The following is a 20,093-nucleotide window of genomic DNA, read 5'->3' on the forward strand; positions in this document are numbered from 1 at the left end:
CAACTACCATACATACAGGTCCACGGCATATCTCGCAGCTGCCATACGGATCAAGCAGTCTGGATTACCACGCAACTTGAATTTGCCAACCAGTCACCTTACAGGCCATATCATATTCACAAGCCTCCATACGTAAAGGTATTACTTGGCGCGAGCTAGACCGACGGCGTTCTTACCGAGGTCGTAGACAGAGTAGTACCTGCGGAGAAAGGCATCGCCGAGGATGGCGAGCGGGCCGGCGGGCGCAGGAATGTCCATGCCTTGGAAGGTCGAGATGCAGCTGCCAGACACCTCGAGGATGTAGTCGGACGCAGGCAGGCTGTAGTTGGACCCGGAGAGCGAGAATGTGATGTCAGGCAGCGAGCTCTTCTTGGAGCAGTCGATGGTGTACTGGCCGTTGAAGCCCTTCTTGGCACCCATCTCAGCATTGAGGAGCTCAGCCAGTGAGCTGGGGATGACGTTGAGCGAGGTACCCGTGTCCAGAATGACTCCAGTGTCCTCGAGCTCGGCCACCTCGTCGCCGTAGGCGATGGAGTCCAGGTCAACCTCCCAGTACGCCTTGCGTCGCAGGGGGATGTATTCGATCTTGCCTGTGTAGTGGCTGTCGTCGACACCACCAAAGACGGCCTCGCTGCCCTCGTCACTGTCGCCGAGGTAAAAGGCGAAGACCGGCTCGTCCAGGAGCCCCTGGTTGATCATTTTGTAGAAAGGCGGCACGATATGGTTGACCGAGATGGTGTCGTAGCCAAGCCCGAGGATGCCATCGAAGCGGCCAAAGGCAAACGCCAGACCAGGTTCATTGGTCGCCTCGGCGAAGTCCTGAGACTTGATCTTAAGGTCGCCAATGGATACATCGTCGTTGGAAACGAAGCCCGAGAGGCTGCCTGAGCCGTACTGGATCTCGAACGACGAGCCGTTCTTCTTGTACGTCGACGAGGTCGAAGAGTCGTACGTCGAGTGCAGGAAGCAGGCAATGCTGTTGCACGACTGCGAAGGAACCCAAAGGTTGGAGCTGCCCGTGTCAAGGACGACCTTGAACGACTGGGGCGGATTGCCAATACTGATCTCAGAGAAGTCTAGGCAGGATGAGCCACGCGCAATGGCCGGTAGAGATATGGGGGACTCGGCTTACACTGAGCGTTCATGAAGTTGGTGACGGGGACCAGATGGCCGCCAGCGGCCTGAGGAGCCTTCGAGTTAAACATGACATCGGCGCGAGACTCAGGGCGGCGGCCGAGGTACTTCTGTCCCAGGTGCTGGACCTGAGTCTCGATCGAGGCGCCGGCCTGCCAAGAGCATCGCAGGTTAGCACATACGTCGGCGCATACGCATAATTTGAACCATGGTGATTTCAGGAAGACGGCACGTACCAGCTGCTCCTCAAGAGAGACCTTCTGAAGCTTCATCTTGTGGACTCCGGCCTGGGCCGAGCCGGCAAGGGCGGCGGCCGCGATAAGGGCGCTCTTCATTATGGGCGGCGCTTCGGAAGTCGGGCAAACGGTGGACTAAGCGTACGGAGATACCGGGATAGCAGTACCCGAAGCCGAGAGATGAACGCGACGCGGATGGGGATGGACAGGGCGGTTGTGTAGATGAGGACGGGTAGGTGTTGATGGTTGAAACACTGCAGTGGCGCTGACGATGGGGAGTCGGAGGCTGGTGAGGACGGGAGCGTCACTGATGAGTGGGCACGCGCGGTCACTGGGCCTGGGGCCTGGTTGCGTCGCCAGCACCTGCCTGACGACGACCAATGACGCACGGGTGCCCGCGAAGGCCAGGTGACCTGCCCGGCCTCTGCTCGTCCTCCGCAACCGCTAGACCGCACGCGGAAGCGCTAGTGGCGCGCCATGGCTCAGAACTCAGCAGCAGGTACAAAGCAGGGCTGCTACCTTTCGACTCTACCCCTCTCGCGGCCGCGCGTTGGCGGGCAACTAGCACTTCGTCTCGACCTGTTTACCTTTACTGGGACAGCGGACCATTGTATAGCCGCTCTCGCCACGCGGCTTGGCGAACCGCCCGCGCGAATAAGGCTATGTATGGTTCGTGGGTTGATCCGCAGCAACGCATCATTAATTATGCGCGGCGGGCTCGAAACGCGGCAAGTTTCACTCAGCAGGTCGGTGACCAGATGAGCTCAGACACAGACCGACCTCCACCGTCAGCATCCGAGATTGTACCATACATACAGGACAGTAGTTGTCTCACTGCTGCTGGGTGCAATACCCAGGCATTAGCCAGCGAGCTCATTGGCTGGCGGTGCTTGGCCAACGGCTGATAGGTTGCTCAGGCGCTGAACCCTATCTTGACATTTTCGTCCTGTGTACTCCGTACAAAGCACGGAGTGTATCAAGCCTCGTCTTGCTGGCGCAAGGGCTGCACCTCGCGACGATACATGTCGTTGGCCACGGTCGGCCCATTGGTTCACAATATCTGATGACTCGTCGTACCGTGCTCGGTTAGCATTGCTAGCGATGACTAGAGACGTTCAGAGCACAGCCGGGATTCGGACGACCGAGCACGCATCGTGATGCCTCATCGACGGGCTGGCTACAAGAATGACCATATGATGTGGCCGTGATCACCGTGTCAGACCCGTATATGGCATATGTAAACCGAATCGTGCTGAGTGTTGTGTTCCTGCAACAACTGCCCCCAGACCTGAGCCGGCGGTGTCGTTGGTAGCTTGCCAGCTACTTGCTCATCATGGATCACCGATCCTCGTCCGGCCGCTGACTTCATCTGTCGACAGCTTTCATGCTGAGACGAACCTCCTGTTGGCTGCTTGTCTCAGCCGGCATCGCCCATTGCCACGTGTACTTCGTAACTCTGGCAGATCGAGGGCATCATGGTGGAATGCCGTCGGCTCGACGACTCGTAATTGTGTAATAACCACGACAGGCTGCGAGGACGCAGGGAAAACGCGACATGAGATGCAGATGACGCGCAACGTCATATAGCTACGTAAGAAGTAGCTTGGGACGACTCAATTCTCAAGCACAAACCCCTTACAACGCTACGCACTGCTCGTGCCAGAGGCGGCTTGTCGAGGTGAGGGGCGACACATGATCTCATTACTATGCAAGTGAGGCCGTCACTGTTAGACACGTTCACCCCATCCAGTCAGCATATCGCGGTGCGTGGGGTCATGATGATGGCCAGATGCCAGGGAGGACAGTGTTTTCTCTGGTCGGGGGATTGGGCCCGAAATTCGTTCCCGGACGGCTGTAAAGACAGGGGTTGTCGCGTACTTGCGGCCAAAATCGCCAACAGCTCTGGAGAGGCAGCCGATGCGCAATAGCACGAATATGCCTTGCCGGAAGCCTCGTTCAATCAACCTGTCGCCGCAGGATGAGCAGACGACCACATGGATGGCTTGCGCAAAGTGGGTTCTTGGCTGCCATGGCGGTTTCGGGGAGACGAGTCGGAGCACCTGGAGCTGTCCGACAACATCAACAGAGCTCCCGCAATCTCGGCTCTCCAAAACCACCCCCGGCGTACGAAGTTCTGCCTGGATTGCGTAACCGTGGCGTGGACGCTGCGGGCGGCAAGCCAAGAGATTCCCACCCTCGGTCGGGCGGTCACCAATGGATGGATGGAGGAAAAAACCGACTTCGTAAGAGGTACGAAGTACGAAGGAATAAGAACAAACTGCGGCTGCGTGCTTTTTGTTGTCCGTGGTGCTAGGTACTGCCACGCCCAGGCGAACGAGGGGGGTGGGGTCACCGTCCGCGAAGCAAATACTTCGCAGTTGGCGGCGCTGGTATGCAGCGGGCAAGTGACACGACTGACAATGGCGAGTCGAGCCCGTGTCGTACCGCGTTATTATTCAACTTGGGCGGAGCTCGCACTGGTCTGGCAAGTCTGGCCACGACGTGTGCCAGCCGCGGTCACCGGAATGCCACAGGAATGGAGCGCCTTGGATTGCCAGTAACTAGTACATTGTAGGTCTGGTGTCTCTCCAGACGAAGAGATCATGTTATGTTTAGTTTACCGCTTCGTAGGTATTCCATCCCTACGGCCAATACTCCGTACGTAGAGGCGAGATATTATTAGTAGGTAGGAAGGATGCAGACAAGGGGCCGCTGGCCGCGATGCTTGTTCTCGGCTCGACATGCAGGAAATGCGATGCGATGGGGCTGTGCGCCGCGCCCGTGAACCCGCCTGTTCCACCCAGACTATGGAAAGTACCAGGCTGTGAGATGGATCTCGTATTTTGCTGCCACGCGCGATCCACAAAGCTGTCTGCTCGTTTGGTTGGGGCTCGATGGAGCGAGACACACAGGGGCCAGGGACTTGTGCAAGCTCCGTGTCGAGCATAAATCAACCAGCGTGCCGCATCTGCTCGCCGAGTCGAGGAAGGGCGAATGTGATGGCTCTTCAATCATCAGAGGCCTCGGACGGTCGGCGATCAATATCGCGCTCGCGCCTCCAACACACGACCCTCGGCCGTCTTGCTTACCTTGTGATGCAGAGTCACCACTGCTTTGTCCGGTCCGGCCTCCTGTCTCAACTCTGTGACCATCTTGTGAGTTTGGCGCCGTTTCGACCCCGATCGTCGGGCCAGGGGGAGGTGCACAGGATTTATGCCCCCTGTACACCCTTGTTCTGTCTGGATGCAAGGAGGGGAAGGAACATAAACGTACATAAATTACATACGTACTACGAATCACGGAGTATTCGCGCTTGATGTGCCATCTCAATCCTTTGAGCTACGGGGTGAGGCCAACGTGGCCGGACATTCACGCTGGGTCCTTGGCGATGGGCTCGCTGCCTCACTATTGAAGCCAACTCGTATAGTTGCTCGAGGAGCGACCCATTTTGACTTTGCGGTTGACCGTCCCAACGGGCGCACACCAAACGCCGAAGATTCCATCACATGAAGTGCGAACCCCGGACCGCGGCTTCTATGATGGATGAAAACCTCACTCAGGCAGGTACTTCGTACGTATAGAGTTGTGCAGAGAAACTGGCATAACTCCCACCGCACAACGCTCAGGCGTTTGCATCTGGAGAAGGCATGGCGGCTTCTGGGAGGACCTGGCAGTGTTCGTGTCGCGCAACAAGGCATTGTGCACGACGCCTTGGTTGCAGCTGCCAGCAGGATTTGATTACAGGTGGGGGCTAGTGGGGACGACCCAAGGGTGTGAGCTTGTTGGGGTCGACGCGACAATGTAGCGGAACATTGGTGCCTTGGACAGCCAAGGCACGCAGATAGACCGGTGCCGGTGCGCCACGCCCATAGCTAACGAGCAGGTCGTTGCATGAGTACCGGAAACAAGACCAAGGGCGCTCCCGGGATCTACGGGTCCCGGGCCCCCATCCCAAACAGACGCGGCGCAAGGAAAAGCTTGCTGTGCGAGGTTCTTGACTGGAGCAGACGGCTACCCACCACCACCAAGCACGCCCCCTTCACCACCAGCCCGCCGGCGGCGCCGCGGTTCCTACAGTAGCCTGAGCGCCGCTGCGATTCCTGTACAGGCCGGATGCAGTATGCAAGGCACAGGAAACACTGGAAAGGAAGGTCTTGCTCTGCTGACGGGCCAGCGCTGGCCGACGGCAAAGCGCCGTACTGAGCTGTGCCGGAGACGCGCCCACCGATTTAGCCAATAGACACCCTCCATTCCAGCGGGGTCGAAGACATTTTGCGTGTGAAATGCTGCCCGTTGGCCCCTGTTCCAGGTGCGTCGGCCTGCGGCAGCGGAGAGGAGAATGGATAAGGTGGTAGGTACTTGGTCAGTAGCGCAGAGGCATGGACGCGGTTGAGAGGTGCAGCACACTGCGGCAATGGAGGGGTGCTACACCAACAACAACAACAAAACAACCAAAGATAGGTACCTAGGTGGAAAGGCAGTTGATAACAAAAGGTAAGGTGGTTTATGGAGTAGGTAGTTTGTAGATACTACGGGATGCAAATGCACAGAGCCGATTTTCCGTAAACAATCAAATCGCGCGTGCTCGCCATCCGCCCGCCGACAGCCAACGGGATGAATGAGCGGGAGCGTCCAGGGCATGGATGCCTGCAAATCAGCTAGCCTGGGGGTGTTGGTGCCCAGTGGTGGTGGTCCTGGGCTTGCTGCACCTCTGTTGAACGCTGCCTTACCTGAGGGTACTAAGGTACCTAGGTACCTACTTCGTAGGTGGCTGCGCGGGAAAGGTAAAGGTGCACTCGTCGCTCGGCCCCAGCCCAGCCCAGGAACAGCGCCAACCACCGGCGCCAACGCCACTCGACCACCAGCCGTGCAGCCCACACACCCGCTCATTTCGCGGCCACTGCCACCCCGATCTGCTGGCCTCGCACCTGGACTGGGTCCAATCCTCCACACCACGCCGGCCCCCTGACTGCCCTGGAGAGGTGGGCATTTTGCACCACCAGCACAACCTGGCACACGCCCTCCACCCCCGTCGAGCCGTTCCCACTCCCTCTCACGCTCTCTGTTTCTCCCCCTTCCCTCTCGTTTTCTCCAGAAGGCACCATCGTCGGTCTCTCGACTCGTCGCCCCTTTCAACCAAATCGTCCGTCGCTCGTTCCAGTCCCTCCTTCTTTCAGGCTGCCACCCCCCACAGCATCACCAGCCTCCCGCTTCGACTTCATCCGTCGACTGCTTCGAGACGTTGGGTCACCAGACGCAGGAGGCCGCCTACCGCTTCTGCTCCTCTCCCAGCCTGACTCTTTCGCCAAACAAGGGCCCTCGACCGATAGTCCCCGCCGACTGGGCCACGAAGCCGCATCAACGACATCGACTCGAGTATAGGCGGCCATCGACGCTTGTTCGTGGTCGATAGAACCTGTGTTTGGACTCGGCGCCCGTCGACATTCTGACGCCCCCGCCCGCGTCCATCTCGACGCCCTGGTGGAGTCGGAACTCCTTCATCCCCGACCGCGTTCTTTTCGACTGTCGACGTCGCCAGACAGCATCAGTCACGCGGCCGTGACTGAGGCGTCGCTCGATCGAGTTCTCCCTTTCGCACCCTCGCTGAACCGTTTCCATTTCGCCAAGCCCACAATGAAGACACTATCGGTTGCCTTCGTGGCATTGCTGGCTGCCTCCAACGCCTGGGCTGCCTCGGACACGCCCACAAGAGTCCTTCGCGATGAGGGCGGCACCAAGGTCGCCCGGCAGGCCAAGGCCAAGCAGAGCCCTTCCGAATTCCCCCTGCAAGGTTCCCCTAAGTCACAGGGCTGCTACTCGTCATTCGGCAACATGACTCTTCACAAGCCTGTCGACAATATGTCGTCAGGTAGTTGCAATCAGGCTTGCAAGGAAGACGAATATTGGGTGTCTGGTCTGAAGGGCTCCAGCTGTTACTGCGGCTTTGCCCTCCCGCCCAAGGCAGACCTCGTTGACGACAAAAAGTGCAATTATCCTTGCCCATATTACGATTTGGAGGCCTGCGGTGGACTGGGCACAGGCTTCTACTCGACCTTCAATCTTGGCATCAACATCGAGGCCACCAACCTGCAGTCCTCATCGTCCTCCGGCTCGACGCCAACTAGCTCTTCGACTGCTGGTGACAAGTCGCCCTCAGCCCCCGTGGTGACCGAGACGGAAGCTGCATCGCAGACGCCCGAGTCTGACAGCGGCAAGAGCAAACCCAACACGGCTGGCATCGCCGCTGGCGTTGTTGTGGGTGTTGTGGGCGTTGCCGCTATTATTGGTGGCATCTTCTTCTTCGTTCGCCGGAGACGTAACGCAGAGATTGAGGAGGACCACCGCCGCAATGCTGCTGTGAACGCATTCATCAACGGCTCCAAGCCGCCCGGCAGCAGTGGCAGTATCTCCATGACCGATGCTCGCCTCGACCCGGTGATGGCTCATCGGAGAATGAGCGACGGCAGCATCGCAGACAACGAGGACTATTCCCGCAGGATCCTTCGGGTGAGTGCAGATTCTCTTCCATGCTTTCTTTATATGTGTAATTGGCACGCTGACTTGCTTAGGTAACCAACGCATGAGCTCAACCGACAACACCAATTATGACAGGGCAATCTGCCAACACATAAACCACCCTCATTTCAATACCACCACCACCTCCGGCATTCACGGCGTTTTTGGGATGAAGCTCATGTCATTGATCTCTCGACCGATGGCCTGACGGCGTTTTTGACTCCTTTGTTCAGGGCGTGGGGATGCTTTCTACGTGTACCGGGTGGACACGACTGACAGCGGCGTGTGGTGCACTTTGTTGCATCCCTACACCATCCACTCCTTACGTCTCAGTTGATCTTCAAACATCTGATTTGGCGACTCGAGAAATGAATGCGACACCGCACTTGCTCCTTTACTGTTTCTTTCACCAAGCAGTACGTTGGAAGACTGCCTCGACGAGAAATCCCACTTTGTCGTGGCCTCCGCGCCTCTTGACCCGTGTGTTCCGGTACATATACCTCAATAACGCTGTGGGTTTGGCGGAGAAATCGCGCCTGTTGAAGCCGGCCAGCGTTTTGGGATACGCACGACGTGACGAGGTGCTTCTCCGGTACCCTGGTCGCGTCATGGTCGCCAACTTGCTAGCTATTTTCTTTATTCTCTTTTTTTTTTTTCGCGAAATGAGGAGCGATGGAAGCCAACAGGTAGTGCGAGATGTATGTATGGTTGCTCGTAGCAAAAGTCACGTCCCCTATATGTCTCGTATACCCGAGCTGTGTTATGTGTTTACACACCTCGTTGAGAACACTGCCTTTCCCATCGCGGAACAATGTAGGATTAGTATCTTCTTTTTGATCCAACGCATAATGCGACCCGTTCCAGACTGCACTGGTTTGCATGAATGAAAAGACCCATGTCTGTGGCTGCCCTGCTCTGAACCATTGTACGGAGTAGATGAGTGAAAGTGCCATGTCCAGGCCAGATGACGCAGTCACGTGACTGGAAGCTACCTGTGTTGCACGCGCCAGCGCGTTGCGAAAAGTGGAAGCTCCAACCACTCCAACCCAAGCTCAACGACAGGTAAAATCTGACAACGAAATAAATAATATCAACGTCGCCTTGGCATCATGAGCTGAGCCTCATTTCAGCTTCTTAAAGTCATAAGATCTAGCATTTGGGTGCTCTGCACCCGTCGCCCCCTTCGCCATGGGCCCTCCGACGCTGCGGATACGCCGCACGGCGCAAAATACACAGTTCACGTAAGTGTACTGCGTTGGCGAGAGTTGCAAAGGCTAACAGAAACAGGTATAACCTCTCGAGGCGAATCAGCGATGTCAAAACGTATCCCGTGCAGTCTCCTCAAGGCGCTACCATAATCATATACGGCCACGAAAACGGCGTAACGCTGGTATGGCGAGGTGGCCGGCGCTTCAAGCCAGCCAAGAAGGACGTACCGGTTGAAAAGCCCAACGGCAAGTCGGACGACGCCGTCATGATCATTGACTCGGACGATGACGAGCCCGCTGCCAAGACACACGCGGCCCCCAAGTTTGAAGACAAACCCGATTTCGAAGATGACGCCGAGGAGACGCCGTACCCAGAGATCATACAGACGCTCGACCTGACCCTAGGAACAGCGGTACTAAGCGTAGCCGTTATGCCGATGGCACCATGCACATCTGGGGAGGCCGCCGCGGGAGATGCGCCCGTGCTCGCTGAAAAGATTGTGTTTGCGGTGTCGTGCATCACAGGCGATGTCTACGTGATTTCACTGCCGCTCACACCGCCGTCGCCGGAGAGCAAAGCGCGGCCAGACCTGCGGACGGATCTTCTTTCCGGAAGGGCTGGATCCGGTGCATGGGGCGAGTCGCTCGTGCTTCTAGGCGGGCAGACGAGACACAGTGATGGGTTGGCCATGACCCTTCTCCGACCCAAATCTCCAGAGCGACGCGGACCCGGGAGGGCTGTCGTCGCTGCGTGCTCTCGCCAAGCCTCAGGAACCCTGCACCTGTGGGAAGTCCCTTTGGAAGAGAAAAACAAACCAGAACGAGCAGTTGAGCCTTTCCAGACAGAGTTTTTGTCGGAACCCCTCTCAACCATTTCCTTTAACCCTACACACAACACTCAACTCCTCGCTGTCTCCCCACACCAAGCGGCCCGCATCTACGACTTTTCTGTCTCGTCACTGCCCCCGGACTCGGACGCCACAGGGCCGTTTCCATCTCAAGGTTCTTGGCTCCTGTCTCTATACCAGCCATTCGCAAGACCTTCGGCCGCAAGGAAGCCCATCCTTGATGCAGCTTGGGTCTCTCACGGCCGCGCAGTCTTTGCTCTGTTAGCAGACGGCATGTGGGGCATCTGGGATGTCGACGGCGTCAGTCCCTCGTCTCCTTCAGCTGCCATGGCCACGAGGCTCAAAGCCGGAGTTCGTGGCGCGGCGCTGACGGCGTTTAGCGTATCGGGCTATATCGAGGGGACGGGCGCTCTGCGCAGTGTTGCTGCGCAGACAAAGGAGAACCAGACGGGTGAATTCGCCCCTATGACCCCGCATACGCGCCGGCAAGCCACTGCCTCTCTCAGTGCTGCGACATCGCTCGACCGACTCTCGACCGTCCGTGGTGGCGTTAGCACTGCTGCTCTCCCTTCGACGGGACGCACGGCACAGGACGAGAGCTTGGTGCTGTGGATTGGCGGCTACGAGCACGTCTGTGTTGTCCCTGGCGTCTCTCGCTTCTGGGAGTCTCAGTTGCGCAGGGGTTCGGGAGGCGGCGTCAATTTGTTCAGCGGCGCGCAGCCCACGCGAATGGTCAGGCTCCTGGATTTGTCGACTGGGCTCCTGGGCGAGCGATGTTGTGGCGTAAGCCTTGTTGCGGATCCGTCCCGGAGCGTTGATCACGTCGATAGCGACGGCGGGCTGCCGGTGAATGTGCTCCTTCGTGGCGAGACGAGGGTCGTGATTGTTGGGCAAGGAGACGATGGCCCGGGCAAGAGGGTTGGCGGCGTCGTCGATGCGCAGCGGAAGCGCCTATTCTCCAAGGGCGAAAAATCGGACGCCATTATCGTCCACGGCCGGGATGGCAGGAAGCCAAGCTTCTCTTACAACCTCAGCATATCGAAACCTGGCACGTTGAGGCGGAAGGCACTGAGCGGCTACGGTGACTCGGAAGCGCCTCAGGAAGCGGGCGACTCGCCGTCTGCGGCGCCGCGGCGTCGCGTCGGCTTTGACTTTATGAACACGCTTGACGACGCTGCGGATGCTAGCGCAGATCTCAGCCGCGATGTTGAAGCAGAGATGTTGGACATCATGGAGATCGATCAGGCTTTGGAGAGCATGGAGGGCAGTCGAGGGAGTGGAAGGAAGCGCGTCTTTTTCGAAGAGGACTAAGCGCTCACGGCGCAGACACACCCCCACCATGTACGATACCCAAGACTAATGGATTCTGGAATGCCTGGGATGGCCGTGGATGCCACGTGCCTGTGACGATCAACTTGAATCGCGTGAAGGTCCGCACGGCAAGGTGAAGCGCAAGGCGAGATCCATCCTTGACGCTTTGTATTCCGAGCGGTATATTGAACACCGAGGCATCTCTATTAGGGGGGGGACGAGGAGGGATGTATATGACCATATGCTCTTCCAGCTCAAGCGCGTCCTGCCATCCTCGTCCGCTGCGCGATGGCTGGCCTGAGAGCACGGCAGAGGGGGACGTGCCACTTGGCTGGGCGGTGGTGACCTCGGGACATGAAGTAGTAGAGCATTCAATACGAAGCGGAACGATCTAGTATGCGTCCTGCAGCCCTGTGCTGCCTTTACTTTACGATGTCCTAAGAGTCAGGGATTACTGTGCTTCGTAAAGGACGTCAAGCACACATATCGAGAGCAACGACTTGCCTGAGTGGGTGGGTAGTGGGGGGCTTCCAGGCCCATTAAAGTGCAGGGCACACGCGACAGGGCGCGTCATGACTCTTTGGCGCGTCCCGCTCCACCACCGACACCAAATCGCAGCTCTGTCCTTCGTTCAAGCTCTCAAGGCCGGCAGCATCGCAAAGCAGGACTCCCAACACAGCAGCCCAGGGGTTTATCCAGCCACCGACAGCATCTCCGTGATCTATATCGCCGCCTAGTTCGTCCACAACCCGTCCACCTGCCTCCGCCGATTGCACAGCCGTGCGGCGACCGGCACCATGGGTATCAAGCAGCTCTTCCAGATCATAAAGGATGAGGCGCCCGAGGCAATCAAGGAGGGCGACATCAAGAACCAATTTGGCCGCAAGGTCGCTATTGTGAGTGCTTCGCTGAGACGCTGACCCGATGACGCCGTGCTGACCCGTTAGGATGCGTCCATGAGCATCTACAGCTTCCTCATCGCGGTCCGGTCCGACGGCCAGCAGCTCATGAACGATAGCGGCGAGACGACGTCACATCTGATGGGCATGTTCTACCGCACGCTGCGCATGGTGGACAACGGTATCAAGCCGCTCTACGTGTTTGACGGGGCGCCGCCCAAGCTCAAGTCGGGCGAGCTGGCGAAGCGGTTCCAGCGCAAGCAGGAGGCCACCGAGGGTCTCGAAGAGGCCAAGGAGACGGGCACGGCTGAGGACGTGGAAAAGTTCTCGCGACGCACAGTGCGGGTGACGCGCGAACACAACGCCGAGTGCCAGCGGCTCCTCAAGCTCATGGGCGTGCCCTACATCGTGGCGCCGACAGAGGCAGAGGCGCAGTGCGCGGTGCTGGCCCAGGCCGGCAAGGTGTATGCGGCAGCCAGCGAGGACATGGACACGCTGTGCTTCAACTCGCCCATTCTGCTGCGCCACCTGACGTTCAGCGAACAGCGCAAGGAGCCGATCCAGGAGATTCGGCTGGACAAGGTCCTCGAGGGCCTCAACATGGAGCGCAAGCAGGTGAGTGTACCCCACTCTTACGCAAACAAGGGCACGATGGCGCTGACGAGAATAGTTTGTGGACCTCTGCATCCTGCTCGGTTGCGACTATCTCGACCCCATCCCTAAGATTGGCCCGACGACGGCGCTCAAGCTGATACGCGAGCACGGCACGCTCGAGAAGGTGGTTGAGGCCATCGAGAAGGACCCGAAGAAGAAGTTTGTGGTGCCGGACGACTGGCCGTACAAGGACGCGCGGGACCTCTTCTTCGAGCCCGACGTGCGCGGGGCGGACGACCCGCTGTGCGACTTCAAGTGGGACAAACCCGACATTGAGGGCCTGGTGACGTTCCTGGTGACGGAGAAGGGCTTCTCAGAGGATCGGGTAAGGAGTGGTGGTGCGCGGCTGGAGAAGCAGCTCAAGAGCTCACAGCAGGCGCGGCTTGAGGGTTTCTTCAAGCCGGTGCCCAAGTCGGAAGCAGAGAAGGCGGCGCACAAGCGCAAGCTGGAGGAAAAGAACGAGGAGAAGAAAAAGAAGCTCAAGCAGGACAAGAAGGAAAAAGCGGCGGCTAAGGCGAAGCCACGGGCGGGCGGGGCATAATGGCGGGCGCCTATTCGGCAACGGTGCACGTTGATGGATGGTGATGAGCGTCACATGGGGAACGGCCCGTTGCGATGGACTGCGATGAAAGTTGCTACAGACCTACCTGTAGTAGAGTATGCCTCTGGCTTGGCTGCACGGGCGTTTTGGCGCATGGCTACGGTTGGCATCGTTTTGCACCTTGTCACTTGGTGGAGGAATCTGGAAGAGGGCATAATCCTCGATGAGTCGGTAGATAGGCGGTCAATGAGACTGGTCCCTGGCTTGACTGGTAGAATTTTTCATGCCAAGCAAGTGAAGTGAAGATGTGCGAAACGCTACTAATGGTTTGGTTTGTCCACCAAGGCGGAAGGAAGCGTCCCGACAAGACCAGCACCATGACCCTGCTGCAGTGCAACAGGGCTGATTCCCTTGTGCTTTCATCTCCGGTGTGCCTAGAAGGTCACCTCCGACAGCCCGGGCAGGGCAGCACCTGGTACCATACTTAGCGCACAGTCAATTATCCTCGGCGGCAATTGGCAATGCTGTGGCTCCCACTGGCTTGGGCCTCGGTTTGGGGGGCCTTGGGGGATTGCCGCCGCCGCCGCCGCCGCCGAGGAGCCCCACTGGAGCCGCATGACATCAGCACCTAGCCAGAATCCATCGCTGCCCTGAATCGGACCCGGGGGTGCCTAACGGCTGATGCGGTGTCCGCTGGCGGGCCAGCACCGCGCATTGTAGGGGCTAGCGTTCGGGGTGATCCGCCCGCTGGGCTGGCTGGCTTGCATCGATTTTCACATGCTATAGCCTCCACTGTCTGCCCCGGGCATGTGGGATCGTGCCGCCGCATGCAGTGCATCAAAAACGCTCCAACCTCAGTGGGCACGGAAAATATACCCGCTTCAGAAACAGCACATGACGCTCACGCGCATTCCCGTCCAAGAAACGGCACGCCCGTCCGCATGACTGTGCTCGCCCCTCCGATTCCCTCTACTGCACCCTGCCAATGTCTGTTGATTTGTCTGCGAAGTCCGGACGACGGCAGCATGCGCAGTATGAGCGATCGATGACGGAGCGTGTTACTGCTGAACGTGGAGAGCCAGCGCCAGAGAGCGAGGGGCGAGGGGCGGCGGGCCCGGATGGCACGCCCGCGAGCCATCGTGATGCTCCAGACTTTCCATATGTCTGCTTCCCTCCAACCGCGTGGCTCGCATTTGCACGCTCTTGTGGAGAACACTGGGGACGCCCGCAGCCGGAGGCGTTTCCCCTTTCTCACGTCTGTGCTTTCGCCAACCCAGCGGGCGACCAGTAGTAGCATCGTAAAGTCGTAGTAAGTTGTTAGCAGAAACCGGTACGTAGCTCCGTCCGCGGGCTTGCCGCATCCCACCACCACCCTCCGGCGCCCGGCACATGGCATGTGATTGCAGCCCTTGCGCCCGCTTGAACTTAAGGACTGGGGAACCTGGGGTTCTCCGGACCTCTGTGTGAAATCTTCTTCCCCGAACCCGTCATCCCTATTCCGCCCTCTTGGCCCCCTTGACCCCCCCCTTTCTCTCACGTCCGTCGATTGTCTCGCCGTTTTCTCGGCTTCCTACATATACAACCTCACTATGTCTAAGGTCTTCACGACGAGCGACGTCGCGTCGCACAACAAGCCCGACAGCCTGTACATCATCGTGGACGGCGACGTCTACGATGTGACCAAGTTCCAGGATGATCACCCGGGTAAGTCGGAGCCGGACATGACCGGAAAGTAGCAGTTATAGTGGTGCCTGGATCACTGACTCGTTCCTTTACCACAGGTGGCAAGAAGATCCTCCAGCGCGTCGGCGGCAAGGACGCCTCCAAGCAATTCTGGAAGTACCACAACGAGGGCATCCTCAAGAAGTACCAGTCAAAGCTGCAGGTCGGCTCGCTCGACAGCAAGCCCAAGCCCGAGCCCAAGCCCGAGCCCGAGCCTAGCGCCCCGGCGGTGACGGCTGCGGCTAAGGAGTCGGCAAGCCACAGCGACGACAGTGAGGCCCTCGAGCCTTTTGGCCACCAGATTCCGTTTGCCGACCCATCATGGTACCAGGGGGTATGTCTCGCCTTCACTTTCGTCCCCCGCAGTTGGTGTTGTGACTGACACGTCTCCCGACAGTACCACTCCTCTTACTTCAACGAGACACACGCCGCGCTGCGTGCCGAGGTCAGGCAGTGGGTGGAGACCGATATTGAGCCCTTCGTCACTGAGTGGGACGAGGCCAAGCGCGTGCCAGAGGAGATCTACAAGGAGATGGGCCGCCGCGGGTACCTGGCGGGCCTGCTGGGCATCCAGTACCCTACCGAGTACGCGGCGGGCGTCAAGTCGGTGGCCCCCGAGAAGTGGGATCTCTTCCACGAGATGCTGGTGACGGACGAGCTTTCGCGCACAGGCTCTGGCGGCTTCGTGTGGAACCTCATCGGCGGCTTCGGCATCGGCTGCCCGCCCGTCATGAAGTTTGGCCAGCAGGCGCTCAAGGACCGCATCATGCCGGGCATCCTGAGCGGCGACAAGCGCATCTGCCTGGCCATCACGGAGCCTGACGCTGGCAGCGACGTCGCCAACCTGACGTGCGAGGCTAAGCTGAGCGACGACGGCAAGCACTTCATCGTCAACGGCGAGAAGAAGTGGATCACCAACGGCATCTGGGCCGACTACTTCACCACCGCCGTGCGTACCGGCGGGCCGGGCATGAACGGCGTCAGCCTGCTGCTCATCGAGCGCGGCGAGGGCGTCTCGACCCGCCGCATGGACTGCCAGGGCGTCTGGTCCTCGGGCACCACCTACATTACCTTCGAGGACGTCAAGGTCCCCGTCGAGAACCTGCTGGGCAAGAAGAACCAGGGCTTCCGTGTCATCATGACAAACTTCAACCACGAGCGCATGGGCATCATCATCCAGTGCCTGCGCTTCTCCCGCTGCTGCTACGAGGAGTCGGTCAAGTACGCCAACAAACGCCGCACCTTTGGCAAGAAGCTCATTGAGCACCCCGTCATCCGCATGAAGCTCGCCCACATGGCCCGCCAGATCGAGGCCTCGTACAACTGGCTCGAGAACCTCATCTACCAGTGCGAGAAGATGGGCGAGACCGAGGCCATGCTGCGCCTCGGCGGGCCCATCGCCGGCCTCAAGGCCCAGGCCACCGTCACCTTTGAGTTCTGCGCCCGCGAGGCCAGTCAGATCTTTGGCGGCCTCAGCTACTCGCGCGGCGGTCAGGGCGGCAAGGTCGAGCGCCTGTACCGCGACGTTCGCGCCTACGCCATCCCCGGCGGTAGCGAGGAGATCATGCTGGATCTGAGTATGCGCCAGAGCCTGCGGGTGGCCAAGGCCATGGGCATGAAGCTGTGAGGGCCCACGGACAGACGGAGTGACGGACGAGGCATACAATATACTGCACGTGTGCGTGGTGGCGGGCAGACTTTGTAAGAATATCGCGAGCACTGTGGGACCAGATACCGTTTCCTTTGTAGCTCCCGCAACTAGACGTGATTAGAATGGAGGAGAATTTTCCATGCTTGGAGCTGCCGGCTGACTGGCATGTACGCCGGAGGCGTTGTACGTGCTCAACTAGCTTCGCCTCGTGACCACCGACCGCCCCGTTGTTGCCGTTGAGTCGAGGTAACGGACCCCGCGTCACGTGACCGTTGAAAACCGCGTACCGTCTGCGAGCTGTAACCCACATCCATCATCGCCCACACAGCTAGCGGCCTGAAACTTCAATCTCCATCTCTCAATCCCTCCAACTCTACGCACCAAGCAGCACTTTGCCGCCGAACAAAAGGGCCCGTGCTTTCGAACAAGCGATCTCCCACGCAAGCACCCACGCAGACGGCTCGACGCGGCCACCATTAACTCCTACGCTCTTCTCCACCGCGGCTCCTCAGGCTCTCCTCCACCATCGCCATCGCGCCCTCGACCGGTAAGCTCTCGGGTCGAGCACGAATCACGCCTCCGTAGCGGCTTTTGCGGCACCATACAGAGCCTCCAGGCTGGCTTGTCCGCGGACGAAACCGAAAGTACAGCACACACGATGTCGGACCAGCTGGCAGATCAGCTGAGAGGGACCCAGCTCAGGTTCGTCCAGAGTAGCCCCGGACCGCCGCGCGAGAGACAGCTTGCTGACCGGCACAGCGACGGCACCCCTCAAAATGAGGACTGGAAGAAGAACCTGAATCTCCCTGCCAAGGACAACCGGCAACAAACAGAGGTGAGGCGTCACGATCCACCCCCCCCGCAAGCATTCCGTCCACTCTAACACTCTCAGGATGTCACGAAAACAAAAGGCCTCGAGTTCGAAAACTTTGCGCTCAAGCGCGACCTGCTCATGGGTATCTTCGAAGCCGGCTTCGAGAAGCCGTCGCCCATTCAGGAGGAGGCCATACCTGTAGCCCTCACCGGCCGCGACATTCTGGCACGAGCCAAGAACGGCACCGGCAAGACTGCCGCCTTCGTTATTCCCGTGCTCGAACGCATCAACCCCAAAGTGTCCAAGATCCAATGCCTCATCCTCGTCCCGACACGCGAGCTTGCCATGCAAACGTCACAGGTCTGCAAGACACTCGGAAAGCATCTCGGCATCAACGTCATGGTCACGACCGGCGGCACCGGTCTCCGCGACGACATCCTGCGGCTCCAAGATCCCGTCCATATTGTGGTCGGTACTCCCGGCAGGATCCTCGATCTCGCAGGCAAGAACGTCGCCGACCTGAGCGAGTGCCCCATGTTTGTCATGGACGAGGCCGACAAGCTCCTGTCGGCCGAGTTTACACCCGTCATCGAGCAGCTGCTGCAGTTCCACCCCAAGGACCGCCAAGTCATGCTCTTCTCCGCCACTTTCCCTCTGTCTGTCAAGGACTTTTCCGACCGCAACATGGTGAACCCCTACGAGATCAACCTCATGGACGAGCTCACCCTTCGCGGCATCACGCAGTACTACGCTTTTGTCGAGGAAAAGCAAAAGGTGCACTGCCTCAACACTCTCTTCTCCAAGCTGCAAATCAACCAGTCCATCATCTTCTGCAACTCAACCAATCGTGTCGAGCTGCTCGCCAAAAAGATCACCGAACTCGGCTACTCATGCTTCTACAGTCACGCCCGCATGCAGCAGCAGGCCCGCAACCGCGTATTCCACGACTTCCGCAACGGCGTCTGCCGCAACCTCGTCTGCTCCGATCTCCTTACCCGTGGCATCGACATCCAGGCCGTCAATGTCGTCATCAACTTCGATTTCCCCAAGAACGCCGAAACCTACCTCCACCGCATCGGTCGCTCCGGCCGCTACGGCCACCTCGGCCTCGCCATCAACCTCATCAACTGGGATGACAGGTTCAACCTCTACAACATCGAACGGGATCTGGGCACCGAAATACAGCCCATCCCGCCCGCCATCGACAAGAGCTTATACGTCTACGAGAATCCCGAGTCCATCCCCCGCCCCATCTCGAACCTCCCCAAGAACGCGCAGCAGCCCGTGCCCTCGGCACCGCTGGGGCTGCCCCAGGCCCAACAACCGCAGGGCAACTGGCAAACTCAAAACGGACAGCACAACGGCTACAACCGCGGGCGCGGGCGCGGCCGTGGCGGCTACAGGGGCCGCGGCGGAGGCGGCGGCGGCGGTGGCCGCCCTCGCGGACCGCCCCGCGACGTGCAATCCTAACCTCACCCTCTCACGAGCAACGGCTGGCGGTGTTGGAGAGTGGGAGACCGGCGTTTTGGAGCACAATGTTTCTGCAGTCGCGGAGACGGACTGGAGCTGTTTCATGTTGGATTGTACATTATTCGCACTTGTTTCTTTGGCGAATGGGCGGTCGGCGTGCCGGGCTTGGTTTGCCGACGGTGGCGGCGTCGTGCGAGGACACGACTACCACGTGCCTACTGGACGACGGCCTCGCGGTTCTCTCTTTATTACGTCGTTTTCAGCCAGCGTTGCGTTGGCGCAAACGATGTCGAACATACCCTGGTTGGCCGTGGACCACTGCTGCCGGGCACGACGGTTTCTAGAGGAAGAAAGGCGGCGGAGGTTCGGGAGCCAGGGGCCACTGCTACTGGTCATGGCGAAGGCGGCTGCGAAAGGGGGGCGATTTGCACGCTTTTGCATTTGCAGGCGAGCACGGAAGACGGCGAGGCGTATCAGGTTACTCGGCACCATTTTCTGCAGCTTTTGACGGGATATGAACCCGGCTGCAATCTTTGGCGGAAGACCGGACGGGCTCGCGGACAAACGATACCACTTGACGATATCAACGCGGCGGATGCCACTGACGATATTCTTAGGGTGCGGGAAACGGGCATTCGCAATAGCGGAGAGGCGGCGGCGCCCTTGCTCTACCGACTTGGCTTGCGGCTGTGCTATTTGGAGTCGATGTATGATTCCAGTATTGCCTTGCGGCATAGCGGCGACGCCTCGGCCACTTGGTCGGCGACGGGGCAAGGATGTCGGGGACGAGGAACAAAAAAACAACGGAAAAAAATTTGAGGCGACCGCTAGGCGGCTGCCACTGTGAACTGGCTAGGCGGTTCGTGGACTTGAGCTCCAGGGACATGGTCTAGAGCTAGTGGGTGGCGGCTGGCCTGAGCAAGTAATGGAAACCCATTTCGCCTCAGCTGTGTGTGTGTGTGTGTGTGTGTATGTGTGTGACCCTGCGGTGATGCCAGTAATGCGTTGTGTTGGTGCCCTCCCTATTGTTCCCCTACGAAGGTAACGGTCGAGCGTGGATCGACTTGTTGGCGAGTCTACCAAGGAAGA

At 59.0% G+C, this 20,093-nt stretch overlaps 6 protein-coding genes across 6 annotated transcripts; 5 read left to right on the forward strand and 1 right to left on the reverse strand.

Moving 5' to 3' along the window:
- Positions 1 to 141: 141 nt before the first annotated feature.
- APR1 (Saccharopepsin) lies at positions 142 to 1,469 on the reverse strand (the record flags this gene model as incomplete). The annotated part of the gene is made up of 3 exons (XM_047985317.1): positions 142 to 1,076; positions 1,133 to 1,286; positions 1,371 to 1,469. The coding sequence occupies 3 exons, from the start codon at positions 1,467 to 1,469 to the stop codon at positions 142 to 144; spliced, it is 1,188 nt and encodes a 395-aa protein (XP_047841294.1).
- A 5,535-nt stretch (positions 1,470 to 7,004) lies between these two features.
- Positions 7,005 to 7,954, forward strand: JDV02_004132 (uncharacterized protein; the record flags this gene model as incomplete). The annotated part of the gene is made up of 2 exons (XM_047985318.1): positions 7,005 to 7,877; positions 7,940 to 7,954. The coding sequence occupies 2 exons, from the start codon at positions 7,005 to 7,007 to the stop codon at positions 7,952 to 7,954; spliced, it is 888 nt and encodes a 295-aa protein (XP_047841295.1).
- Positions 7,955 to 8,931: 977 nt separating this feature from the next.
- JDV02_004133 (uncharacterized protein) lies at positions 8,932 to 11,641 on the forward strand. Its single transcript, XM_047985319.1, has 2 exons — positions 8,932 to 9,127; positions 9,174 to 11,641. Exons 1-2 carry the CDS (start codon positions 9,075 to 9,077, stop codon positions 11,251 to 11,253), a joined length of 2,133 nt encoding a protein of 710 aa, XP_047841296.1. The 5' UTR covers positions 8,932 to 9,074; the 3' UTR covers positions 11,254 to 11,641.
- Positions 11,642 to 11,858: 217 nt separating this feature from the next.
- Positions 11,859 to 13,609, forward strand: FEN1 (Elongation of fatty acids protein 2). The gene is made up of 3 exons (XM_047985320.1): positions 11,859 to 12,149; positions 12,201 to 12,767; positions 12,823 to 13,609. The coding sequence occupies exons 1-3, from the start codon at positions 12,051 to 12,053 to the stop codon at positions 13,345 to 13,347; spliced, it is 1,191 nt and encodes a 396-aa protein (XP_047841297.1). The 5' UTR covers positions 11,859 to 12,050; the 3' UTR covers positions 13,348 to 13,609.
- Positions 13,610 to 14,670: 1,061 nt separating this feature from the next.
- JDV02_004135 (uncharacterized protein) lies at positions 14,671 to 16,862 on the forward strand. Its single transcript, XM_047985321.1, has 3 exons — positions 14,671 to 15,051; positions 15,129 to 15,403; positions 15,467 to 16,862. The coding sequence occupies exons 1-3, from the start codon at positions 14,937 to 14,939 to the stop codon at positions 16,694 to 16,696; spliced, it is 1,620 nt and encodes a 539-aa protein (XP_047841298.1). The 5' UTR covers positions 14,671 to 14,936; the 3' UTR covers positions 16,697 to 16,862.
- A 195-nt stretch (positions 16,863 to 17,057) lies between these two features.
- Positions 17,058 to 19,938, forward strand: DHH1 (RNA helicase). The gene is made up of 2 exons (XM_047985322.1): positions 17,058 to 17,555; positions 17,613 to 19,938. The coding sequence occupies exons 1-2, from the start codon at positions 17,379 to 17,381 to the stop codon at positions 19,002 to 19,004; spliced, it is 1,569 nt and encodes a 522-aa protein (XP_047841299.1). The 5' UTR covers positions 17,058 to 17,378; the 3' UTR covers positions 19,005 to 19,938.
- Positions 19,939 to 20,093: the final 155 nt, after the last annotated feature.

The sequence above is a fragment of the Purpureocillium takamizusanense genome, chromosome 3 (genome assembly GCF_022605165.1).
Source record: "Purpureocillium takamizusanense chromosome 3, complete sequence".
Lineage (NCBI taxonomy): Eukaryota > Fungi > Ascomycota > Sordariomycetes > Hypocreales > Ophiocordycipitaceae > Purpureocillium > Purpureocillium takamizusanense.